General features: G+C 45.1%; 2 protein-coding genes across 3 annotated transcripts in view; one reads left to right on the top strand and one right to left on the bottom strand.

The window, feature by feature from the left end:
* Window positions 1-318: 318 nt before the first annotated feature.
* On the top strand, window positions 319-1,587 carry LOC119289179 (zinc-finger homeodomain protein 11-like). Its single transcript, XM_037568569.1, has one exon. It carries the CDS (start codon window positions 699-701, stop codon window positions 1,407-1,409), a length of 711 nt encoding a protein of 236 aa, XP_037424466.1. The 5' UTR covers window positions 319-698; the 3' UTR covers window positions 1,410-1,587.
* Window positions 1,588-7,954: 6,367 nt separating this feature from the next.
* Window positions 7,955-10,487, bottom strand: part of LOC119286867 (cytochrome c oxidase assembly protein COX11, mitochondrial-like) — a 6,188-nt gene continuing 3,655 nt past the window's right edge. The window contains exons 5-7 of one of the 2 annotated variants that reach the window (XM_037566337.1): window positions 8,765-8,845; window positions 8,251-8,357; window positions 7,955-8,082 (exon numbers count right to left, since the gene is read on the bottom strand). In XM_037566337.1, the coding sequence (XP_037422234.1) occupies window positions 8,259-8,357; window positions 8,765-8,845 (180 nt within the window). In that variant the 3' untranslated portion in view covers window positions 7,955-8,082; window positions 8,251-8,258. Of the gene's footprint in view, window positions 8,358-8,764; window positions 8,846-10,487 lie in introns of both variants that reach the window. The other variant, XM_037566336.1, reaches the window with a different exon arrangement.

Below are 10,487 nucleotides of genomic sequence, written 5' to 3'. Positions count from 1 at the left end.
AGAAAAAAATACCAACATTCACAATGTGAAATCAATATCATCAGTAGATGCGGCATGAATTAAATTTTCACATTATATAACTTTAGCATGGTAGATGTTGATATTTTTCCATACAAATATGGTCAAACTTTATGAAGTTTGACTTTAGACAATTCTTATATGCAGAGTAAAAAGGATCAAAGGGAGTACATGCACATCCTAAATACGACATGGGAAGATACTCCATGTGTAATCGTATCTTGAAAAGATTCTGGCTCAAAACATTGCACCTGCTACCCTCCAAGGGCAGCACAGAGGAAAGTCAAACAGTGCCCTGTCTGTCCTCCTTTGCTTGCGGCAGCAAGAAGCAGTACCCCTACACCCAAAACGCCAGGATCACAAAATATATTGCAAGAATCAAGAACAACACGCGGCAAATCTACCATCTCGACGTGCACCGAACTGCCGAGCCACCACAACAAGCTTTGCACATCTCCACATTATGCTTGAGTACCAGCAGTACTTCTTCCACTACATACCCGGCACAAACTTACAGCTCCTCTCAAGCTCCCACGTAGCATGCACAGCTGCTGCTGAACGGGCCACATAGTAGAAGTAGAGAGAGAGAGAGAGAGAGAGAGAGAGAGAGAGAGAGAGAGAGGAGCAAAGGGGAAGAGGAAGAAGAAGGCAAGAAAGAGGGAGGGAGGGAGAAGAGAGCTATGGAGCAGCTGCAGCACCAGCAGGAGCGGGCGCGGGAGGTGTACAGGGAGTGCCTGCGCAACCACGCGGCGAAGCTGGGCACCTACGCCTCCGACGGCTGCTGCGAGTACACCCCCGACGACAGCCAGCCCGCCGCGCTCCTCTGCGCCGCCTGCGGCTGCCACCGCAACTTCCACCGGAAGGCGTTCCTCGACGGCACGGCCTCTCCCGGCGCCGCCAGCCAGCACGCGCCGCTAATGCTGCCCTCTCCCGGCGCCCCGCCGGGCTACATGCACCACCACCTGGCAATGGCCGGCCCCTCTGGGCCTGGGATCGCCATGGGCGGCGGCGACGGCGGCGGGTCGCACAGCGGCGGGGGCAGCAGGCGGCGGACGCGGACCAAGTTCACCGACGAGCAGAAGGCGCGGATGCTGCGGTTCGCGGAGCGGCTGGGGTGGCGGATGCCCAAGCGCGAGCCCGGCCGCGCGCCCGGGGACGACGAGGTCGCGCGCTTCTGCCGGGAGATCGGGGTCACCAGGCAGGTCTTCAAGGTCTGGATGCACAACCACAAGGCCGGTGTCGGCGGCAGCGGGGGCGCCGGCGCCCAGACGTCGTCGTCGACCACGCGTGGCGGCGGAGGTGGAGGTGGAGGCGCGGGGGGCATGTCGCCGGCGATGGGTGGCGACGGTGAGGACGACGAGGAGGTGAGAGGCAGCGAGATGTGCATGTAGCAGTTCTCTTCTTCCTACGTGTAGTGGGATGGCATGGCTAGGCTGGGATAATTTAACTCGTTCTTCTTCGTTGATTTCTTCGGCATTTTTTGCTTCGATCGGCCGGTTGATTCTTGACGTTGAGATTAATTGTGTTTAACAGTGATCGATCCTAATGATGTGTTATTTTGGTAATTAATCAATTGATTTTGTTGTTACCCTCAAAGGAGGCTCGTGTCTTTACTTGGTATACTTGATTGTCCACTTGAAATGCATATGGGCTATGAACTAGTACAAATGAGCCATGCATGCTTAATTTCCCTTTGCACTTAGTTTAGCTTGATCTGGCAAGGACTCATTGAGTTTATTCATGAAAGATGGAGAGTAATAAACTTGCTTGAGAAGGCTAGGTTGCCCCACTACACTCCTCTGAATGGCGGGACTCGCAATAAAAATACTCCCTTTCGATCCATACATCCATTTGAGCGCCAAGTAATATGGAGTGCAGGGAGTATATGATTTTCCTTTCCTATGGAGTATTTGGTTCAGAACAATTGAACTTCCAAAATTCATTATTCTCCTACGTACTTATTCAGATTTTCTTTTACCAAGAGGTCAAACATCTTGTAGAATTTTTGTGCTTCTTAGCGGTGCAATGAAACAACTTTATTGCCTTTTTTTCGGTCCAAGATAGGAAGTACTAAGCCATGGCAATTTATTCCTGTGTTCCAAAGAGGCTGAGGGTTCATCATGTTTTAATCCATTCTGATGAGCCAACATATTCCAAACAGCCTGATTTGTGCTGCATAAATGAGTGCAGTGTAATCTTTCAAACAGCCAGGGTTATCACTTCTCGAATATATTTTCCAGACAGCCACATGGTCCTCTTTTGGTCTCCTATCTCATTTGATCGATAATATGCGGCACCTGCAATTTTTACTTATATAGGTATCGCATACTATTGATCATAGTTTATGCATTTCTACTTGTAGTTTTGCATTAATAAAAATTAGTTAGAGACATATCAGTTACTCCCTTCGTCCCATAATATAAAGTGTTTTAGTGTCAAAACGCTCTTATATTATGGGATGAAGGTAATACTATTTAAATGTTACTCTTTGGTATATAGACCAGATCGATGCCTCCAACTTCAGATTCGTTCACCATTTCTATTATAGACTGCAGTAGTATAGTTCTAAAATCCTATAACATCACATAAAAATACATAAATATTATTAAGAATGGTTGCCTATATCCTTAGATTAAGCAAGGGAGATATGCACATTACCACAGAGCAAGGCTTGCCAGGCATTGTGGCCGGTTTGCCGAAGTACGAAGTCCCATAAATAATCATTTACTGATGAGAGATGAAGAGCAACACAAGTACACAACGAACCAACACAAAATAACTAGAGATCGTTCAGTACACCGTAAGCTCGGGTTTGAATGCAGGAGCTAGCTGTATCTGGTTCGTGCGTACGGCCGTGGGTTTGTCAAACGAAATAACTCACGTACTAATTCCGAGCAGAACCATCTCGATCGATCGTACTATTTACGATCATGCAGGGCGTCGCATGTGATTGGGCATGTGGGTTGCAACGGGTACGGTGATAATGCTATATATAGACTGATCTTAGTGGAGTAATGCGTGGGATGGGGTGAAGCTGGAACGGGTATCAGCTAACTCGAGTGTGTGTCCGTATGCGATCATGTACTGTGATCTCATGTGGCGAGATGCATGGCCGTGAGAGGAATATATGTAATCATGGGATATATATCGAGGTATGGCCAGGGATAGATCAGACTGTTTCTAGCTACTTCCGACCGCTGCATTAGATGGATTAATCTATTGTTCTGTCGGCTAACATTTTATGTTCCGTTCGAGAAGATATCGTCTAGTAAAGGGTAAGAACGTCCACACGCAAATCGCGAAACCAAGAGTGATTGGATCAAATTCTGCAAAATCTAACCATATGCTGGTATTCTTGTCATTTTGGGTCACTTATAGAAAGACATGCGCAAGAACACGTCCACTACTAGTAACACATGGGAGAACAATTGGTGGGTATCAGGGATAAATTGGTGATCCCACAAAATTCACACCGAACACCCTGTGATGCAAAAATGCAGTAGAGTTTAAACCCGTACGAGTGAGACTTATGGCGCGGAATATTTCAAAGGTGATTAGATTTTCATTGGCTTCCGGTCACCTTTTTCTGTATCGTTCTATCAGGGATCCGATGACCGAGTGCCCTTCTTCTTCTTCTGTCGTCTTCCTCCTTCTACCCCAACGACCCTACCTCCCCTGACGGCAGCTGAACCGCAGGACCCCGCCACCTATGTGGTTATGCTATCGCATGTGCTTCACCGCCCCTCTGCCAAGTTGTAGCCACCCCGACCTTCCCCCCGAACATCACATTCACCTTAGCGTCGGGAACCCCCGCACCCGAACCAGTCAACCTCAATCATATCCTTCGACGCCAGTAGCAGGCCGCGGTGGCCCTGTCTCCGGCCAAGCCCTAGCTTGGGCTTGTCGGAGACACAATGGCTGACTGCGACGTCTATGTCTCACCATCGGGACTGTGTGAAAAAAAATAGGCACAAATACGGAGATATATACATTCATGTGTCTACCACCCCGCTATTGTAAAGTGGTTCTCACTGGCCAATTATTTTCTAGGGAGCACAACTTAGATCCCCTTCCAGAAAGATAACTAGTTTTTTATAAGACAAGATGTGATGCCCCCTAGCCTTAGGAAAAAGGGATGGTTCCTCTAAAGAGCTTTTTCTTCACATGGACAGCCAAACTTCATCACTTGATTATTGAGAAATAACTTCTTCACGTAATCCCTCCGTTTCCTTTTAGTCTGCATATAAGATTTGGTCAAAGTCAAACTTTGACTAAATTTATAAAAAAAATCAAGATTCACAATATGAAATCAACATTGTTAGATGCATCATGAAATTAATTTTCATGCCATATAGCTTTAGTATTGTAGATGTTGATATTTTTTCTATAAAATTGGTCAAACATTACAAAGTTTGACTTTAACCAAATTTTATATGCAGACTAAAAAGAAGCGGAGGGAGTACATATAAGGTGTTCCATGGATAATGCAAATGAAAATTATTTGCTGACTCAAGCCTATATTGCCTATGGATCGAAATACTCCAAGACTCTGCCTTAGAAAATTAGTTTTTTTTAGATGCCAAACACATTGTAGAGGCATACACACGCACACAACTACAAAAAATGCTAGGAGGAAGATATGAGCAACTAAAATCTTCTGCGTATGTGCCACATGCCAAAATCGAGGAGACGTTCTCAAGTTGACACGTCATCATCACCGTGTGTTTACTTGCTTTGTCCCGATGTGTCACATCACTGGCTGCCGCTCGCTCTCCGGAACCATGCAGAGAGAGACCTGGCACTTGGGTGCACCGCACCGGGAGACGCCCATGTCTGAAGCCTTTGACTGGCCACCTTCCCCCACACCGGCCGAGTGAACACCACATGATCATGGCAGCGACTACACTCACATCATCACTCATAGGACACGGGTCCGAAACGTGACAGCCCGGATCGGATCCGCGTCGTCACGAACCTGGCCCAAAGTCCAAACTCACCTCAGCGCTTGTACTGCACTGCACTGCACGCATCGTCCAAAACGAGTACTGCCTGCGTACCCCGGCGGCCCGGTAAAGTGAAGATGACCGCCGCACCGCACGGCATGAGGCGGTACGTCGCCACCGCCACGGCCGCCGTACGCAGCGAGCAGTCAGGCGACCGCCTCCTGCGCCGCGCAGCAGCAACACGACGGCAGGCATGCGACCGAACTGATGCAGCGCTGCAAAAGCCGCCGCGCTACGTGCTCCGCCGCTAGCCGCCGAGGCGAGGCGTCGGAGCTCGCCGGTCCCGGACCGGAGGCCGTATCCAGGCCCGGGGCCACGGCGAGGCGATCCGCACGGCGGATTCGCTCCCTGGCGCGACGCGGGGTCGCGGCCAAACAGTACCGCCGGTACAAGAGAAATACTCCCGGCAGTGCCCTCCTCTCGACGTGCGACAGCAGCTCAACAGCGGCAGCGGGGCGCCTGCCCTGGCCTCGTCTCTTCTCCCGTAGCCGCGGGGGCGGGGCCAATCGGATCGACTGCACAGGGCTGCCGGCTACAGTCCGAAACACCAGTGGTGTCTACGGTGCACCAGTACCGTCCCATAAGATTCGATTCATCTTTCATGTGATCTTCTCTCTTCGTAAGCACTCATGTCGCGACACGCACGGCACGTACTATAAAATAGTTGTATCTAGAACTAAAACAAGTCTAGATATAACCATTTCTAGGACAAGTATTTCCGAACGGAGGAAGTACTAGCTGGTGATACATATTCCCTCGGTCCCTTCCATGATACAACAACGTTTTTGACACTAAGAACAATGTCAAAAACGTTCTTATATTGTGGGACGGACGGAATAGATCCCACCACAGCATGGTTGACCGCCGACGAGAGTTTGTAGGAGAATTTCACGCGGAAATTTAAGAGCTTTTTGTTGTTTCTACATCCTGAAGCTACGTATTCAGAGGCTAATTGATTTGATGCCAAATTTTGCTAACTACTAAATGTTGGTTAGAGATTGGTTGCATACCAACTTTCGTTGTCAATCTTATAAACGGCTGTCAAATGTTGGCAACTTTTGATTTTACCAAATGTTAGCTCGCCAAATATTGACAGCCAAACGGTGATAGCAAACCAATCAGCCTCTGACCTAAGACGTCTTATATTTATTTACGGAGTACTAGTACTTACCAATCGTCTTTGTTGGCACCACATAGTGCATGACTTGAGAAGAATGTCAAGTCAAAATCTTATCAGGATGTCTTTTCTTTATTCTGGCAAAATCTTATCAGGATGTGTTTAGATTTGGAACATCAACCCTGGCCCTGGCTGATCAAGGTAGACGCGGGTTCGAATATTGGCTGACGCATTTTTATTTCTTTCTGAAGACGCGAAAGTTTAAAATGTTGTCGCTGCGGTTGAATAGCCACTACGCCAGGGAAAAGTCAATGATATTATTGACTGATAAACCTATCTATATCTACTTCAAAAAAATTCAATTCAAAATTTGATTTTAAATTGCGTCCGATTTTTTTCCGGAATTTGATGGTTACCATGGTAACCGCAAATTCCGATGCCCCACGAGAAAAAAGCTCTGCTCGGGATCCAAAATCTTGATATTGACAGCCAAATGATGGTAGCAAATCAATCAGCCTCTGACCTAAGATGTCTTATATTTATTTACGGAGTACTAGTAACCTAAGACGTCTTATATTTATTTACGGAGTACTAGTACTTACCAATGGTCTTTGTTGGCACCACATAGTGCATGACTTGAGAAGAATGTCAAGTCAAAATCTTATCAGGATGTCTTTTCTTTATTCTGGCAAAATCTTATCAGGATGTGTTTAGATTTGGAACATCAACCCTGGCCCTGGCTGATCAAGGTGAAATGCAAACGTACGGTCCTAGGTAGCAAATAACTAAACTTCAACAAAAATACTGATTCTGATTATTATTTTTGGAAAGAAGTTCATTTTTCACCCTCAAATGTGCCTCAATTGACAAATCCCCCCCGAACTCTAATTTGGTACAATTTTGACCCTGAAATCTCCAAAACCGGATGAAATTGCCCCTTGAGCGGTTTTGCTACAATTTTGGTGGTTTTGGGGGATGACGTGGCATTGTTTGCTTTGCCTTGGGCTGCAGAGTGGACAGAAGGTGCCTGACGACGGGCTAGCGCGGCGGCGAGCTAGGGCACCTCCATGCGGGAATCAAGCTGGGGGGGAGAGAGGGCTTTGGGAAAACCGAGGCAAACAAGGAGTTCACCCTAGCCTCGCATGCTAGGTCGAGGAGGAGGACATCGATGCCATGGATGGTTGCAGCGGCTACCGGAGCACAACATCATGGAGGAAGAAACATGGGGTCGATGGGCTTGCTGGGGAGGCGGCAGAGGCGTCGGGGCTCCTCGGAGCTAGGGAATCAGGTGTGCCGGCGGCAGATCGAAAACGAGGAAGACGACGTTCCCGCTGTAATTTGGGGGGCGACTCACAAAAATTAGTTTAGCAGAGTAGGTGAGGGAGGCGTGGCGGAGATGCTTGACATGGCATTGGGGCATGAGGTTGTCGGTGGGCGTGTGTGCAACAACTGCGGTAGCGCTGGCTGCGGCACGCACGCGTGCGGTGCGCGTGAGATACCCGCCGCGAGAGGGTGGGAGGGCTGGGCATCTAGGGCGACATTGTACCACCTCAGTGGGGAGCATCGACGTCATGGAGGTCGATGAACGACACAGAGGAAAGAGGGAGAGAGGGAGAAGATGACGTTTTCTCCCAAAACCACCAAAATAATAAGAAAACCGCTCTAGGGTCTGATTTATTTGGTTTTGAGAATTTCAGGGTTAAAATTGTACCAAAATAGACTTCAGAAAAATGAACTTCTTTCTTATTTTTGTTGTTGCTACTTTTCCTGAATTTACTGTTCATCACGAGCATCTGAGCCTGGGTTCAGACGTACATTACCAGGAAAAAAATACATTAACCATTTAGGTCCAAACAAACGTGATAAAGTTTCCTGATCCCATCAATACATTCATTCCCCTTCCTCGATTCTTCAGATCGGCCCAAAACTGTTTCTCCAATTTGACTGCATCGGAACAATCCTTACAGATTATTTGCAAAAATTTCCACCAAACCATGTGAACTAATAACTACATGAAAAACCTAACCTTTTACTCTTGGTGTTACATGAGGAGTTTTTAGGAACACAATTTGCGTAACGGTTTCAATAGAATTAATGTTACGGGTCACTTACAATCATTTCTACTCTTTCACCTTAAAGAATGTATAGGAAAGAACTATGTTGTTCACCCCGTCCATTTTGGGGTCCGTCTCAAACTCAGGGTCAATGTAGAAGAATACCTGAAAGTTTTCAGGTGCATGTTACAACAAGCAGCAGAGCTACCATTCAACAAAAAAAAAGCAGAGTTACAATAGGTGGATATTATGATACAGTAGTTCAACATACACAGTTTCAGGTCCTATCATTAGAAATAATAGACTTGTATCTGGACTATTATAATAAGTCGGTCCCCACCAAAATAAGCAATGTAGAGTAGACCTTTCTCTTTTTGCCTTGATTTATGACAGGATATCTAGGAATTTTCTTTTGTAGGATTGTTTTTGGAATATATATATATTTTTGCCCTCGGAACGAAAGGTGAGGTGCCCTGAATCTCACTGTTTACGTTGTTTTTCAGTTTGTGCAGAAATAATGGTGGCAACTAGAAAAGCCATCGTTACTGCATAGAATGCAAAATTAAACTCACCGGCATGTCAATCTGCTCCCCTGGAAGAAGTGTTTGCTCCTCAAAGCAGAAACATTGTATTTTATTGAAGTAAATTGCAGCCTGTAGGGTAGGAAAAAAGGACTTGTAAACTCAAAACCTCAGGAGTCAAGACTTGGCATAGGTACAATACTCTCAACTTAGCTTCAGTGTAGCAATAAACTAGGCTGAAAATGTAGTCATCTTAGTCCTCCATGTTAAAAAAATTAGCCATCACCTCAACAATGGTTTTATATTTACAATTTTCTGAAAGCAATTTCATTTTTCACCTCATTCACAAAAGTCAACAATGATTCATATTTCCCTCTGGTAGAAACCAAGTTCAGAGCTATTTTACCCAACATCACAAATTATATGCTAACAAGAACAGAACATGATGAGAAGTGTACAGTGTGAACACTCTTCATAAATCATGCTTCCCGGCACGCCAAGGTTAAGGTTGCAAAGTTGTGCTCCAGCAAAGACAGGGGTTTCTTTGATTCATAACGACTGCAGTTTATTTGACATCGCAAAAATAAATGTACCAAGTCTTGTTTCTACGGTGGGGCTTTTGTAACAGGTCAAGTATAATCTTCAAAGAGTAAAAATATACCTAAACTTACATCCACAAATAGTAGTAAACCAGTATGTTAAATCTTACATGCATTTAAACCAGTATCCACAAAGTCATCTTAGTGCTTCATGTTAAAAAAAATAGCCATCACCTCAACTATGGTTTTATATCTACAATTTTCTGAAAGCAATTTCATTTTTCACCTCGCAAAAGTAAACCGTGATTCATATTTTTCTCTGGTAGAAATCAAGTTCAGAGCTATGTTACCCAACGTACTGCCACGAAGGCACTAATTATAGGCTAACAAGAAGAAAACATGATGAGAAGTCTACAGTCTGAACACTCTTGATAATCATGCTTCCTAGCACATGCCAACAAGGTTAAGGTTCCAAAGTTGTGCTCCAAAAAAGACAGGGGTTTCTTTGATTCATAACAATTGCAGCTTATTTGACATCACAAAAATACATGTACCTAGTCTTGTTTCCAGGGTAGGGCTTTTGTAACAGGTCGAGTATAATCTTCAAAGAGTAAAGGATATATCTATCGAAACTTACATCTGCAAATAGTAACAAACCAGTATGATACATGCATTTTCAAGGCTTAACTACAATGTCTCGTGCTCTTATGTATTTTGAAGGTCCTTTATTACTCTATAAAGTCCGAACCACAAAAATCGACAGAGACTTGTCTGATGTTCTAAGATGCTCTTAAGACAAAAGGAAAATATTGCATCTGACATTTCTTGGCCATCATAACATAGGAAATATTACCAGAAGGAACTATGCTTTATTGGTTGAACATATTGCGTACATCTCTAGCAGATGCCTCAAAGTCATATTTGAGGAGAATTTTTTTGTTTAGGGGAATTAAGCATCAGCTAGCAAATTCCTTTATTACTCTATAAAGTCCGAACCACAAAAATCGACAGAGATTTGTCTGATGTTCTAAGATGCTCTTAAGACAAAAGGAAAATATTGCATCTGACATTTCTTGGCCATCATAACATAGGAAATATTACCAGAAGGAACTATGCTTTATTGGTTGAACATATTGTCGTACATCTCTAGCAGATGCCTCAAAGTCATATTTGAGGAGAATTTTTTTGTTTAGAGGAATTAAGCATCAGCTAGCAGATTCCTCAAAAAGTTTAAT

The sequence above is a fragment of the Triticum dicoccoides genome, chromosome 4A (assembly GCF_002162155.2).
Source record: "Triticum dicoccoides isolate Atlit2015 ecotype Zavitan chromosome 4A, WEW_v2.0, whole genome shotgun sequence".
In the NCBI taxonomy this organism is placed as follows: domain Eukaryota; kingdom Viridiplantae; phylum Streptophyta; class Magnoliopsida; order Poales; family Poaceae; genus Triticum; species Triticum dicoccoides.
The sequence above is the reverse complement of the archived record's forward strand: the minus strand, read 5'-3'. Positions and strand labels throughout refer to the sequence as shown.

Coding starts and splice junctions, on each gene's coding strand:
- LOC119289179 (XM_037568569.1), top strand. CDS start 699: ATGGAGCAGCTGCAGCACCAGCAGGAGCGGGCGCGGGAGGTGTACAGG.